This window comes from Saccopteryx bilineata, chromosome 4, assembly GCF_036850765.1.
Source record: "Saccopteryx bilineata isolate mSacBil1 chromosome 4, mSacBil1_pri_phased_curated, whole genome shotgun sequence".
Lineage (NCBI taxonomy): Eukaryota > Metazoa > Chordata > Mammalia > Chiroptera > Emballonuridae > Saccopteryx > Saccopteryx bilineata.
In genome coordinates, this window is record NC_089493.1 from 288,688,449 (window position 1) to 288,704,009 (window position 15,561).

The 15,561-nt window shown below is 53.2% G+C and overlaps 1 protein-coding gene across 10 annotated transcripts in view; it reads left to right on the top strand.

The window, feature by feature from the left end:
- Positions 1-15,561, top strand: part of IFT140 (intraflagellar transport 140) — a 109,929-nt gene that overhangs the window by 87,682 nt on the left and 6,686 nt on the right. For 8 of the 10 annotated variants that reach the window (XM_066275344.1, XM_066275345.1, XM_066275340.1 and 5 more), the window contains 11 exons: positions 4,343-4,520; positions 5,285-5,475; positions 5,937-6,032; positions 6,382-6,514; positions 6,594-6,737; positions 7,310-7,438; positions 7,586-7,768; positions 11,381-11,587; positions 11,836-12,048; positions 12,127-12,287; positions 13,679-13,823. In XM_066275344.1, the coding sequence (XP_066131441.1) occupies positions 4,343-4,520; positions 5,285-5,475; positions 5,937-6,032; positions 6,382-6,514; positions 6,594-6,737; positions 7,310-7,438; positions 7,586-7,768; positions 11,381-11,587; positions 11,836-12,048; positions 12,127-12,287; positions 13,679-13,823 (1,780 nt within the window). Of the gene's footprint in view, positions 1-4,342; positions 4,521-5,284; positions 5,476-5,936; positions 6,033-6,381; positions 6,515-6,593; positions 6,738-7,309; positions 7,439-7,585; positions 7,769-9,378; positions 9,819-11,380; positions 11,588-11,835; positions 12,049-12,126; positions 12,288-13,678; positions 13,824-15,561 lie in introns of those variants that run through there. The other 2 variants (XM_066275346.1, XM_066275349.1) reach the window with 2 other exon arrangements.

Consider the following 15,561-nt stretch of genomic DNA (forward strand, 5'->3'; position numbering starts at 1 on the left):
TTTAGGATTTTTCCCACTTTCCTCCTTTCCATGGCTTGTGGCAGGAGAAAAAGGGTTGTTCTCAGACTCCTCCCTATAGTCTGTTCTCTCGGTACAGAGGCTGCGGGGGAGGTCCAGGCGGGGGAGGCCCAGGGTTCTGCCCGCCCTCCTACCGCAGTGGCCCCCTTTCCCTGGAGGACTGGAGCACGCAGTCCAAACACTCTTGAGTTCTTGAGTGCACAGTGCAGTAGATGGAGGCCTCAAAAAGGAAGTTTTCCCAGTCTCCATTAGATAATCAGCTCCCCTCCTTATGTATGTAAGTCACTTACTCTTAGGTAGTCTTTACATGGTTAACTTTTGTCCAAAAAAAAAAAAAAAGCAGCATATGGTTTCAGAAATGCGAGCACCTATTTTGCTTGTCCTAGGAGAGGCTCTGGGCCAGCTCCACCCAGCTCCTTTTGTGGCTGGGCCTGGAAAGGGCCGGCCCCCAGGAAGCCCTCAGGGGGCTCTGTCAGGTCCTCTGGACCCGCACCTTTAGCCATTTCCCCAGTGCTGGCTCACTGTGGAGTGGGTAGCTGAGGGGTGGCGGGGGAGGGGGAGCAACAGGCTTGATAGCTGGACTTGTGGACCACCCCCAACATCCATTCATCCATCCTGCGACTGGGGGGTCCCATAGGGGAATGGCAGCCTGGCCGTGGGCTCCCTGAGCCACTCTGAGGGCCGCGCTTTCCTCCAGAGTTCCAGGGCTCGGGTCTTGTCCTTGGGTCCGGCTCCAGCGCCTGTGTGCACCTCCCCTGTTGCTGCACACGGACAAGCAGGAGTGTTTATCTTAGAGCAGAGGAGCAGTGGTGATTTGGCAACGGCATATATGCTGCTTGGTAGAGCATGAGTCACCCAGGCTCTGACTAGGGGTCTCCATGGAGCCGGCCAAAGAAAAGGGGCCTCTGGGACTGGTTCTAGCAGTCTCTCAGAGGACAGGCTTTCCGGAAAGTTGGGCCGGTGTAAGGCCGGCCCCCTCAGTTGCCCCGTCTGCCTCTTAAGTAGGCGCCTCCCCGAGTTGATGAACTGCAGATGTGAGTGCTGTCCACAGACTGGCTTAGACAACAGGAAATTCTCAAGACTTGGATGAGAGTGGGCGGTGTTTACTTCTTGGAATGTATATCAGATGCACACACCCCAGAAGTGCACACTGGAGCTGACGCTGCCCATGGAGAGAAGGACAGGAGCTGCACATGGTGCTGATGCCGTGTTGGAGGCCAGCTAAGGACACAGGCAACGCTTTGGGCCTACGTTCTTGGGCGGTGCTGCGTTCAGCTGTGTGGGAAGGTGCCTACCCCTCTGGGGCTCCCTCAGGCAGCACTGGCCCACTGGGAACAGCCAAGGCTGTGCTTCTGGCATGTGCTTTTTTGAGCTCCTACTTGGCAGAGATTTCATTCCCAGGACATACGTGCACACAGCATCCGAACAAGGAGGCGCGGTGGAGCGGAGCCTAGTCAGGTCTCTAGCCGACCCCCGTCCTCTGCCACCAAGAGCGCTTGATGCCGGTGAAGCACGCAGCCGTCGCATAAGGAGACGTGAAGCCCAGCTCTGCCCACTGGGGACAGTGCTGATGCACGGCTCCCAGGTTTGTCTGTTAGGTTGCTTTCCAATTTAATTGGATGCAGATATCAGCCATCTGCTTTCAAGATAAGGCAGAGGAAGAGGAGACAGAAGAGGTTACCCTCAGCCCTCATCCTCACACTGGTCTCTTACACCCTTGGCATAGAGTATTTTAAAAATACTTTATTTACTGGCCCTGGCCGGTTGGCTCAGTGGTAGATCGTCGGCCTAGCGTGCAGGAATCCCAGGTTCGATTCCTGGCCAAGGCACACAGGAGAAGTGCCCATCTGCTTCTCCACCCCTCTCCCTCCTTCCTCTCTGTCTCTCTCTTCCCCTCCCGCAGCCAGGGCTCCATTGGAGCAAAGTTGGCCCTGGCGCTGAGGATGGCTCCATGGCTTCTGCCTCAGGTGCTAGAATGGCTCTGGTTGCAACAGAGCGACACCCCAGATGGGCAGAGCATCGCCCCCTGGTGGGCGTGCCAGGTGGATCCCAGTCGGGCACATGTGGGAGTCTGTTTGACTGCCTCCCCATTTCCAACTTCAGAAAAATACAAAAAAAAATCCAACAACAACAAAATATATATTTTATTTACTGATTTTAGAGGAGAGAGAGAAAAATGGTGGGGGGAGCTAGAATCAACTCGCAGCAGTTGCCTCTTGTATCTGCCCTGACCAGGCAAGCCCAGGGTTCCGAACTGGCAACCTCAGCATCCCAGGTCAGTGCTCCATCCATGCACCACCACAGGCCAGGCACAGAATATTTTAAAGAAGGTTCCAATTGTGTGAAAATTTTTGGAAAGGGAGCATAAAAGGCCCTCCGTCTAACCAGCCTATTGCCCAGCGGGCCTGGGAAGGCTGAGGGGAATTCCAACCCCAGACCACTACCCAGCAGCCAGCTGCCCACGCCTACTCTGGGCTGCACCTTGAAAGCACCAGGCATGTTTAATGGGGAATGCGAAGCCTCTGAGGGGCAGTGACAACTTTCTATCAGTTCTGCAGGTGGAAAGCGAGTAAGTTATATAGAATTGACTAGAAGCTGTGGGGGAGAATGGTGTCTGAGGTTCCAGATTTGACCCAGGTCTCTGCTCTTACTAGCTGTCATTTCTAGAGCCAGCCTGGTGGGAGAGGCCTGCTAGGGCTCAGTCCCCTTTGATAACCTCACATGGGGGCTTCTCACAGCATTGAGGAGCACAGGCAAGTAAGTAGTTTCTGGACACGAGCCATTGGTCGACCTTTCAATGCCTCAGAGCCACCATGCAATACCACTCCTCTCCTTTGGAAGTCAGATGAACAGGTTCTGAGAGAGCAGAAGCCTTAAAACCCCAGCAGCTCCGGGGGCCACAGCTCCACCCTCCACACCTGGGCCAGCAGTGCTGCGGTGATGTCCAAGTGCAGCTGCAAGCTAGGCCCCGCATACATCCGGAGGACCTCTCCCTCACCAGGACCAGGGCTGTGCTTCTCGGAGGCAGCTTGTCCTGGGTCTATGAGTGAGTTCCCCAAGTCCCTGTTCTGCTCAGCTGAGGCCAGGTGGGAAGCAGCTGCCCCGCCTACCCGCCCTGGCTGAGGCCAGGCTTCGTCTGAAGGGAGAGCCTCAGAGGAGCAGCTGGGGACTCAAGGGAGGGTCTTGTGCATGAGCATGTGTGTGTGTGTGTGTGTGTGTGTGTGTGTGTGTGTGTGTGTGGTTGTACCTGTGCCTGAGTGCCCAGGTGCGTGTACATTTGTATGCAGGTACACTGTATGTGAGCACATGCATGTATGCATGGGCTGCAGGTTTCATAGGAGAGGATGCAGTGAACACATTTGTTTCCTTTGCCTTCGTGGATAGAGCTCACACCAAGGTGTATGTTTGGAAGAGGCCTGGGTCTGAGACCGGGGGGGGGCAGGTCCAGAGCCAGTGGACCCAGGCAGCCCTTTGAGGACACTGGAGTGTTGTGTAGCTTCATCATCCCTGTAGGGTGGCTGTCCAGGGTCTGAGATTGTTTCCAGTCTCACATTCAGCCTGGGACCTGCCATAGAGTTGGGTAGGAGCCCTAGGTCTGTCAGTGGGAGTGAACACTCTAGAAATTTGAAATTAATAGGAAGAACCTGTACCCCCAACCTTTTGATGAGGTACATCCTGCCGTGTGCCCTGACAACACTACAGGACCATGGGCATGGGCATGGGCATGGGCAAGGAGTGCCAGAGTCCCGGGGACCCACAGGGACAGCTCTTATGTTCCACTCTTCAGCTTGCTCTGTGGCCCCCGGACCCTTGCCTAAACTCAGCTCTGGGACAGGAGACAGGAGGGAACGTCCTTGACCCCACTGTGGGTATGGTGGGGTACGGCAAAGAGAAACCAGTGTTTGCTGAGCAGATGGATCTAACGAAACAGGAAAGAAAAGTGGGCATTTGTCAACCTGTGCAGAAGGCCCTTCTCTCAGTGGGACTCTGTGCTCCAGTCACCTGCAGGGGGAGTGCAGGAACCCAGGGCTGTGGCGGGGAAGCTGGTATAAGAAGCAGGGGTCCCAAGAACCCTCGGGAGCAGGTGCCATGAGAGGTGGTGCACTAGCCGTGGGACTCAGGGAACACATGTTTTATTCTGGGAAGTATGTGGCCCCTGGTTCGCCATGTTTTCTCTGGGTGGAGCCCATTCAACTCCCATATGTCTCCCTTCTTGTTGACCATGCATGTTCTCCTAGGTACCCTGTGCACTGTGGCATTGATCGAGATGGGACCTGAGATTGGGGGCTGGAAACTAATGAAGTTGCCATGTCCTCTCTTGCAGCCAGGCCGTCTGGGAGAACATGGCACGTGTGTGTGTGAAGACCCAGCGGCTGGACGTCGCCAAGGTGTGCCTGGGTAACATGGGACACGCCCGTGGAGCCCGGGCACTGCGAGAGGCTGAGCAGGAACCAGAGCTGGAGGCCCACGTGGCTGTGCTGGCCATACAGCTGGGCATGCTGGTGAGTCAGGCAGCGGACGGATGGGCCTGCCGCCGAGAGGATGCTCCTGCTCCTTTGCCAGTGGGGCTCTGGGGCAGAGGCTCTGGCTGAGGAGGCAGGTCCATTGCTGGCTTTCCCCAGGGCCTGCTCGCCTGACCTCAGAGAGGAGGCCATGGTGTATTCTTGTCTGGGCCATTTGATTGCAGGGAACACAAACAATCTTAAGCTATAGCTTAAGCCAAAAAGGGGAGCAAGGCCTCTCTCCCCTCCACCAGGTCTCCTCCCCGTCTCCTGCATGTTCAGCCTAGAGGGGCTGATAGAACTCAGGAGACAGAAACTGAGCTGCCCGGCAGGGTGGGCTCCAATGGCCTGTAGCCGTTGTGGGGACTGTAGGGGTCAGACCCTCTCAGGGGAGGGCCACGGGCACCCATGTGTCTGCCACGTAGAGGAGCTGAACACAACTGAGGGATGAGCCCGTGGCCCCTGGTCTGGGGGGTGCAGCCAGCTTCTCTGAGGGCGTTGCTGCAGGCAGAGTCCCCTCCCTCACAGCATGCAGGACATCCCTACTAGCGGCAGGCCTGGGTGGGGTCAGTCCTTCCTGGGGACAGGGACGCTGCATTGACATGTGGCATTCATCTTGTACGTCTCAGAACACAGCCTCAAATGTCCACCTGTCCTCAGTGTGTTAGAGTTTTGTCTCAGGCTGTTGATGGCGCAGACAGCATCTTAAGTGGGTCACGTGGTGGCCAGAGCAGTGACAGCGCAGACGTGCTTGTCTTCTTCAGGAGGAGGCCGAGGAACTGTACAAGAAATGCAAGCGCTACGACCTTCTCAACAAGTTCTACCAGGCCTCTGGCCAGTGGCAGAAAGCCATAGAAGTCGCCGAGGTCCACGACCGTGTCCACCTGCGCACCACCTACTACAACTACGCCAAGCACCTGGAGGCCAGCGCCGACTGCAGCCTGGCCCTCAGCTAGTGAGCAAGGGCCTCTCGGGACAGACCTTTGGTTGCCTCTTGCTTTTTTCTCTGCCCCAGTGAGGTGGCCATAGAGGTTCTCAGAGGAAGATTCTAGGCTGAGGCACCTCCTTAGGGCCCTGGTGACCTTCTCGGTGGGTGTCTTTCAGGGAGAGTTATAATTGTTGCTTTAGGAGACCCTCGGAGACAAGGCCACTGCTTCACCCTGCCTCCGGGTTCTGGTCACGTTAAGAGACCTGGGGTCAGCTGGTGGTGTTGCTGTAGTTGCAGTCCAGCGTGGTGCTACCCACACTGAGCCCTCCCCGGGGCAAGCCCGCGAGCAGCAAGGAAGGCCCGCTGCCCCTTGACAGCAGGTCTGTGGGCCACAGAGCTGTAGGCGGGGAGCAAGCCTCCGGCCTGTTCCCACGCACTCACACAGGCTGAGACACTGGGCACTAGCCCCTCCTTCTCTTCTCTTGCAGCTATGAGAAGTCAGACACCCACCGCTTCGAGGTGCCCAGGATGCTGTCAGAGGACCTGCAGTCCCTAGAGCTCTACATCATTAGGATGAATGACAAGTGAGTGTCCCCCGCTGGGCAACGGGCTGTGGCAGGTGGAGGCTGGGTTTGCATATGAGGGCCAAGGTGGGGGCTGCTCAGGAACCTTTTGGAGCTTTACATATGAGAGCATGAAGCATCCTGTTGGTCCCCTAGAGCCAGGCCGTAGGGTGCTGGGGATGAAGGGGGGTAGTGATTTCCCTCTGGACAGGGTCCCTTCAGACCCCTGGGACCTCAGTCTTGTCCACCCAGCTTCCACATCTCTGGACTGCTGGTCACGGGAAGTACACTCTCGGGGTGGTGTTGGGGACCCGGGGCTCATTCCCAGTGGGCGTGAGGACCTGAGGGATAACTTGCGGGCTCCTTGCAGAACGCTGTGGAGGTGGTGGGCCCAGTACCTGGAGAGCCAGGCGGAGATGGAGGCCGCGCTGCACTACTACGAGCTGGCACAGGACTACCTCTCCCTGGTCCGCATTCATTGCTACCAGGGCAACATTCAGAAGGTAAGCGCTTTCCGGGAGTCGGCCCTATGGCGGCAGTGAGCTGGAGTCAGCCCCCCGGGTCTCTCTGCTGTTTTTCTAGGCTGCTGAAATAGCCAACGAGACAGGAAACTGGGCTGCGTCCTACCACCTGGCCCGGCAGTATGAAAGCCAGGATGAGGTGAAGCAGGCGGTGCACTTCTACGCGCGGGCCCAGGCCTTCAACAATGCCATTCGTCTGTGCAAGGTAGGTGGCCGCGTGCCCCACACGCGCTACAGGAGCTGGAAGCGTGCCACCTCTGGGTTAAACCCAGGAGGGGAAACGGTGCTTCATCCCTGTTCCCACCATCTATTAAGAGAGTTCTAAACAGGAAATTAGAGAACTAGACCGTGAGCATCACATCTCCCGCCTGGGCCCTCTGCCCCTCCTCTCCTCTCCTGTTCAAGGAGTTGTCACAGTGAGCTGCCCAGGGCTCCTGAACCCGCACTGAGGCTGGCTTATCGCTTATGGCCTTGTAAACAGTAGGCCTTTCATAGGAAGCTACTGGACATTCTGCATCCATAAAAACATTCCATCCCAGGGCCTCACTTCTAAAAAATCCAAAATGTGGAAAGCCTTCATGTAAGCTACTACAATGTTCTGTGTAGTAGGGAAAAGCAGGGACCCATGAGAATCCTGGTACCCAAACCCGGTAAGATATTACGACACTCGTTGGAAACCATGATCGTGTGCATTGGGGCATGTCAAACGGGAGGTCGCCCCCCTGGCATCATTCACAGACCTGAACAGAAACTACTGAGCACTGTCCCTTCCTGCAGGAGAGTGGCCTGGACGACCAGCTCATGAACTTGGCCCTGCTGAGCTCCCCCGAGGACATGACTGAGGCAGCACGCTACTATGAGGAGAAGGGCGAGCAGATGGATAGGGCGGTCATGCTGTACCACAAGGTGAGGAGCTGGCCCTGCCTGGGTCCTGACGGCTACAGCCAAGGCTCCCTGGGACCAGGGGCACGTGCCTATGTGTGAGGGGACCACTTAAGCGGTACTGGGACCCAGGATTCAGTCAGCTGCTCAGAGCTCTCCTGCTATCCACAGGCCGGCCACTTCTCCAAGGCCCTGGAGCTGGCTTTTGCCACGCAGCAGTTTGTGGCCCTGCAGCTTATCGCAGAGGACCTGGATGAGAAGTCGGACCCTGCCCTGCTGGCCCGCTGCTCAGACTTCTTCCTTGAGCACCATCAGTATGAGAAGGCATTGGAGCTGCTGCTGGCCGCCAAGAAGGTACGGCGTCCGTGCCGTCCCCACCAGGCACACACTCGGGCACTGAAGCCCCAGGGTCGCTGTTTCCGCAGACGCAGAAACAGTGCGGCTTCGCTGTCTCTCATGATTACAATTTTATGAGGAAGTCTGGCTGCAGCCTACCTGGGTGGAGGGTCTGTGAGCAAGCTATCACCTGGCATAGCTGACCCCCTTGCAAGCCTGAGTGTGGACTCACTTCCCATTTCACCTATGTCTTCAAATTATAACCAGGGAGTTCCACTCACTTTGTGTCTGTGATAAGTACACATAGCTGTTTTTTAAGTGTAGCATTAAGTACATTCACATTTTTTTTAAAGATTTTATTCATTTTAGAGAGGAGAGAGAAAGAGAGAGAGAGAGAAGGGGGAGGAGCAGGAAGCATCAACTCCCATATGTGCCATGACCAGGCAAGCCCAAAGTTTTGAACCGGGACCTCAGCGTTCCAGGTCGACACTTTACTCACTGTGCCACCACAGGTCAGGCACATTTTTATGCAACTAACTGATCTCCAGAACTCTTTTCACCTTGTCCCCATTAAACAAAAACAACCCCCCAGCCCGGCACCCTCCATTTTACTTTCTGTCTACGACTTTCACTGCTCTATGGACCTCACAGAAGTGGGATCATCAGCTTTTGTCCTATCGTGACTGGCGTATTTCACTGAGCATAATGTCCTCAAGGTTTATCCATGCTGTAGCATACTTCAGAATTTCCTTCCTATTTAAGAATGAATAATAGTCCACATTTTGCCTATCATTTCATCCACAGATGGACACTTGGGTTATTTCCACTTTGTGACTATTGTGAATAATGTTGCTATGAACATCGGTGTACAAATATCTCTGCAGGACCCCTCTTGCAATTCCTCTGGGTTATTTACCCAGAAATGGAATTGCCAGGCTGTTTTCCACAATGGCCGCACCATTTTACATTCCCATCAATAGTGCACCAGGGTCCCAATTCCTCCACATCTTCACCATCACTTGTTATTTTCTAGTTGGTAGAAAATTGATAGTAGCTATCCTCGTGGGTACGTGCACTAATCTTTCTTTCTTTTTTTTTTTTTTTTTGTATTTTTCTGAAGCTGGAAATGGGGAGAGACAGACAGACTCCCGCATGTGCCCAACCGGGATCCACCCGGCACACCCACCAGGGGCGAAACTCTGCCCACCAGGGGGCGATGCTCTGCCCCTCTGGGGCGTCGCTCTGCCGCGACCAGAGCCACTCTAGCACCTGGGGCAGAGGCCAAGGAGCCATCCCCAGCGCCTGGGCCATCTTTGCTCCAATGGAGCCTTGGCTGCGGGAGGGGAAGAGAGAGACAGAGAGGAAGGAGGGGGCGTGTGGAGAAGCAAATGGGCGCTTCTCCTATGTGCCCTGGCCGGGAATCGAACCCGGGTCCCCCGCACGCCAGGCCGACGCTCTACCGCTGAGCCAACCGGCCAGGGCCGCTAATCTTTCTTAAGTAGAAAAATTCCCCTTGATAGAAACTGAATGCAGATATAGAAATTTGTTAATCATATGAAATTAGCCTACCCAATTAAAAGTCCTTACTTCCTGCAGCCAGAATGATGCGGTTTTGTCTCTCACTACAGAGTGATCAAGACATTCTTGAACAAATGAAAAGGCATCCATGTGTTCTTGGTTGGAAAGCCCCAATAGATGTTCATCTGATCCCCCCTAAGGAGGCCTCAGACTTAATCTGACCCCAGGAAAAAGCACCATAAGGCTTTCTCTAGCAAGATAAATGGATCCTATAGTGTCACAGTGAGAAGCAGATAAACCTAAATAGCCAGGAAATATCTGGAAAATAAAGACTAATAAGAGGTGATTAAACCTTCCAGATCATAAAGTATAGCAAAGCTCGAATAATTGAGGTCTGGTGCTTGATTGGGCCTGCAGATCACTGGACAATATTGGAACACCCAGAAGTAGAGCCATATGTGTCTGGACCTTTGTATGAGATACAGGAGCATCCACAACAGTGGAGGAAAGATGAGCTGTTCAATAAAAGGGGTTGATACAACCAAGTAGTCGCTTGGAAAAATAAAGTTAAATCCTACTCATCTCCTGTGTCCGAGTCCATTCCTGGTGGCTGGACAATTTATGCGTGTCAGGAAAATAGCAGTAGTTCCATCAGAAGCCAGAAGGGGCCATTTTGTGCGATCTTCCAGGAGAGAAGGCATTTTCAATTATTTAAACCCAAAAGCCATAGTGGTAAAGACTGATCAATTCAACCAAATACAAATTTGAAAATAGCACATGGAGTCCTGGCTGCGTAGCTGCATTGGTTGGAGTGTCGTCCCAATGTGCCAGTGTTGTGGGTTCAATCCCTGGTCAGGGCACATCCAAGAATCAATACAGGAATCAACCGGTGGGTGCATGGGTGAGTGGGACAACAAACTGATGTTTCTTTCTCTCTAAAATCAATATTTGTTAATAGCACATGGAAAAAACACCATAAACAGCAAAGATATTCTACCTATATCCCTAAAAGCTAATTTTCTTAATATGTATAGAGTTCCTATAAATAAGAAAGTTACCAAAAACTCCAAAGAAGAAAACAAATATAGACAGTTACTCAGAATCACTCATAATAAGAGAAATACAGATCAGAACTCAAAGAGATTCCATTTTTCATGAATTAGGCTGGTAAAGGTGAAAGGTTGGAAAACCCTCTAGGTTGTCATGGGAAATATACTCAGGCTGTGGGTTGGAGTATAGCAGGTAGCACCTGTCATGGTGAAATACATCTCCCTGACCCAGCACTTCCTGTCCTAATTATCCTAACAGTACATTTTTAACAAGGGAGAATGGCATAAGCACCAGGGCTGTACCAGCAAAAGATGGCCCACCTCTGTGTCAGCAAGACGACTTATGTAAGCAGTGGTTCTCGGTACAGTGGAATACTATGCAGGAGTCAAAAGAAGAGATAGTTCCTCTTATACTGAGATGGATTCATCTCCAAGACATAATTGTTTTTTATCCCAAGATATATTCTGTTTAATTTTTTATTTTTAAATTTTTAAGTGAGAGGAGGGGAGATAGACTCCTATATGCGACCCCCATTTGGGGCTGATGCTTAGATTGACTGAGCTATCCTTAGTGCCTGAGGCCGATGGATGCTTGAACCAAATGGGCCAGTGGCTGTAGAGGGGCAGAGGGAGAGAGGGGGGAGAGCGAGGGGAAGAGACACAGATGGTCGCTTCTCCTGTGTGCCCTGACCAGGAATCAAACCTGGGATGTCCATACGCCAGACCGACACTCTCTCCACTGAGCAAACTAGCCACAGCCCCAAAACATTCTTAAGTAGAAAATATAAATTTTTCTTAAATTTTTAAATAAAATTAATTAAACCCCTCAATTTAAAACTTTCAAAAAGAGTTATAGAAGACAATTAATTTCTGGTTTTCCTTTTTTTTCCCCACAACAAATATAAGATTCTTCCTGAGCTCCACATTTCCTTTGCGGTATTCCAGAATGTTACTAGCATAAGAGAAAGCCATGCGCCACCACTGAGCCTGGCCCTGGCTTCCTCTGGGAAGGTGGTGGGCAGGAGGGTAACTGCCCCACTCAGTGCCAGTGGCCCCTTCCCAGTATCAGGAAGCCCTGCAGCTTTGCCTGGAGCAGAATATGACCATCACCGAGGAGATGGCCGAAAAGATGACTGTGCCCAAGGACTGCACAGACCTGTCCGAGGAGTCGCGGCGTGAGCTGCTGGAACAGATTGCCCACTGCTGCATGCGCCAGGGCAGCTACCACCTGGCGACTAAGAAGTACACGCAGGCCGGTAACAAGCTCAAGGTGAGCAGGCAGTGGCGCTGCTTGCGGGGCCCGCAGGAACACGTGCCCAGGGCGTGGTTTTTCCCTTTGCCTGAGTACACCCCTGTCGGGTGAGTTTTTCCAGCCCAGATCCTGAGGGGGTGTCTGAGGGAACCAGGAGCCCCGAGCCCAGTCCTGTCATGGGCCCAGCAGGCAGCATCTGCTGTATCGGGCCAGTGACGTGACATACTCCGAGAGCTGCTAGCCTGGCCCCTCCCTCCTCTGTCTAGGCCATGAAAGCACTGCTCAAGTCTGGGGACACGGAGAAGATTGTGTTCTTTGCGGGTGTCTCGAGGCAGAGGGAAATCTACATCATGGCTGCCAACTACCTACAGTCCCTGGACTGGCGGAAGGAGCCAGAGACCATGAAGAACATCATCAGCTTCTACACCAAGGCACGGGCCCTGGACCTGCTGGCTGCTTTTTACGATGCCTGTGCCCAGGTACAGCCCTGCCTTGAAGTTCTGGGGGCCCCAGGCCAGGTCATTGGCCCATGGGTCCTGATAGTCTTGTCTGCTCAGGTGGAGATCAATGAGTACCAGAACTATGACAAGGCTCATGGGGCGCTAACTGAGGCCTACAAGTGCCTGGCCAAGGCCAAGAACCCCCTGGACCAGGAGACCAAGCTGGCACAGCTCCAGAGCAAGATGACCCTGGTGAAGCGGTTCATTCAGGCCCGCAGGTGCGTCCCCACGGGACGGTGGGGGGCAGGCTGCACTGCGCCTTGGGCCCCAGGGAAGCCCTGTGGAGCCCCCCAGGCCCCTGCTTGGGCTTTGTGACTCTCTGGTTCCCCATCACTGCCAGGGACCAGATCCAGGTTCCATTTCCAATACATTCTTCAAAGGGCCTCCCAGGACACCTAGACAGAAGCACTCAGGATGTTGCTGTTGTTCTGTTCCTGTCTGAGCTCCTCTTGGGCGGGTCCCCTTAAAACGTGGGCACATTCTTGGAAAGATTGTTCCAGAAACAGCCAGAGACCATTGAGAGGAGACAAATCTGATGGGTATGGGGAGGAATGACAGTTTTGTGTCCGAACAGAGTGTCTGAGGGAGCCTGGACTGACTTGTCTGTGCGGGGTGGTTTCGGCAGAGGGGTGGCGAGGACTCTGGTGCTCACACCGTGCCCCGCCCCCCACAGGGGCAGCTCAGAGCCTGTCAGAGAGAGGCTCCGGCAGCACATTTAGGAGAGGCCACAAATCTAAATTTTTACATGACACCGGTTTTATATTTATTGGCAACTCGTCCAGCTTTTCCGAGAGCCCGCTGTGTAGGCAGCAGCTCAGCTTCCGCCGAAACCAGTGAAAGCATTTTCCTTATCTGAGAACAGGCTTTTGAAAGAATTCCAAACATATTTTGAGCACTGTTTTTGCAAAGTGGGGCTCTTGAAAGGGTTTTCTGCATTCAGATGTGTAAGTTCTGGGATGTCTGCTGAGCCTAGGATACAGGAGGGGAAAGGGAGGAGATTGGGCAGCAAGGTCCGTGCAGCCATGGGGCAGGGCATTGTGGACGGAGTGGAGGGACTCCTGAGGGCCAGAGAAAGGGTCAGCCGGGAGTGGCCAAGTCAGGGCCCAGCAGTAATGGGCCAGCTGGTCCTTCTGAAGTGGGAGTTGAGTCCCTAGTGGCTCCAGCCAGCTGCCCTGAGCCAAGTTCTCAGCAAGGCCCTCCTGGTCCTGCCCTCACTCATATACCACTCACTGCGCTGCAACATACCCAGTACGTGTCACCGCACAAGGCTCTGTTCATGCCAATTCCCTGCCCAGCCGCCTCGGCCCCCCGAGTCCCTCTGCAGCACGCTGTCCTGCTCTGTGCTGTTTCCTGGGCAGGGGCCAGGATTGACAGACCTTTGCTGACACAGTACTGGCACTCTGAGCAGTCAGTACAGTACGTTCTTGTTGAATGAATGAATGATTTTTTGAATTAACTCATTCATGAATTATTTTAAGTCACAAGAATTACCTTCACAAAGATTTGTCCCTCGGTTTCTGTGAGCTCTTTCTTGGGGCAGAGGGCCTGCTCTGACCTCTGCCACCCAGTCCGTGTTCTGGGTTCAGGCTTGGGCTCTCTCTGCTCTCAGCAGGACACACAGCGAGGACCCCAAGGAGTCGGTCAGGCAGTGCGAGCTGCTCCTGGAGGAGCCGGACCTGGACACCACCATTCACGTCGGGGATGTCTATGGCTTCCTGGTGGAGCACTGCCTGCAGATGGGGGAGTTCCAGATGGTGAGGGTTCGGGAAAACGGGTGGCCCAGCTTCCCAGGGGGGGACCCCGCCTTGAGCCCTCAGCTCGCAAGAGTGGGGAGCTCACCAGAGTCGGGAGGAGGTGCCTCTCCTGTTTTTATTTTTGTTTTTTATTTTTATCCTTTTTTTATTTTGACAATTTCAAACAGAGAAGTTATAAGAATACTAGAACCCAAGTATACCCTTTACAGATTTACCAGTTTTTAACATTTTGCCATGTTTATTTATTTCGTGTGGATACTTTTAATTTTCAATTGTATACACCGGTGGTTTTCACCCATGGTCCACCAGAAATGTCATGATGGTCCATGAAAGAATTAACCACCCTGATATTGTATGAAGATTATACAATGGGTTAACCATGGGCCAGTGGCTGGAAAACATTGGATACATGAAATGCATATTTTTTGGAGCCAGTTTGAAAGGTGCAGACATCCTGCCGCTTTACCCCTTAAGTTGATAACACTTTAGTAGTAGACGCCTGGGTGTTGAATTGCTGGGTCATAGGGGGAGTGTAACGTTTAACTTTTTTTTTTCTTTTTTTTCTTTTTTTTTTTGTATTTTTCTGAAGCTGGAAACGGGGAGAGACAGTCAGACAGACTCCCGCATGCGCCCGACCGGGATCCACCCGGCACACCCACCAGGGGCCACACTCTGCCCACCAGGGGGCGATGCTCTGCCCCTCTGGGGTGTCACTCTGCCGCGACCAGAGCCACTCTAGCGCCAGGGGCAGAGGCCAAGGAGCCATCCCCAGCGCCCGGGCCATCTCTGCTCCAATGGAGCCTTGCTGCGGGAGGAGAAGAGAGAGACAGAGAGGAAGGAGAGGGGGAGGGGTGGAGAAGCAGATGGGCGCCCCTCCTATGTGCCCTGGCCGGGAATCGAATCCGGGTCCCCCGCACGCCAGGCCGACGCTCCACCGCTGAGCCAACCGGCCAGGGCCACGTTTAACTTTTTAAGAAACTACCAGATATTTGCCCTGGCCAGTTGGCTCAGTGGTAGAGCGTCAGCCCAACATATGGATGTCCTGGGTTCGATTCCCAGCCAGGGCACACAGGAGAAGCGCCTATCTGCTTCTCTATCCTTCCCCTTCTCCTTTCTCTCTGTCTCTCTCTTCCCCTCCCACAGCCAAGGCTCCACTAGAGCAAAGTTGGCCCAGGTGCTGAGGATGGCTCTGTGGCCTCTGCATCAGGCACTAGACGGCTCCAGCCCCAACGGAGCAATGCTTCAGATGGGTAGAGCATCGCCCCCTGGTGGGCATGCCAGGTGGATCCCTGTCAGGCACATGCGGGAGTCTGTCTGACTGCCTCCCCGCTTCTAAATTCGGAAAAATACAAAAAAGAAAAGAAAAGATAAGAAACTACCAGATGTTTATTTTCTTTTTCTGTAGTGTTTCTTTCATGGTTTGTATCAGGGTTGTTCTAGTCTTACCAAACACACTGGGAAGCGTGCCTACCTCTTGTACCTTTTGAAAGAGTTTATGTAAGACTGCTGTCATTTCTCCCTTAATAGATAGAATGAATAAGTGAACCTACCTGGGCTTGGAGCTTTCTTTGTGGAAGGTTTCTGCTAATTCATTTTAACAGAGTGGTTCTCAAACATTTTTGTCTCAGGACTCCTTTGCCCTAGGAAAACTATTGAGCTCCCTATTTATGTGAATTTTACCTACCAATATTTACTGTATTAGGCATAAAACTAATAAATTTGTAAAATATTTGTTAAT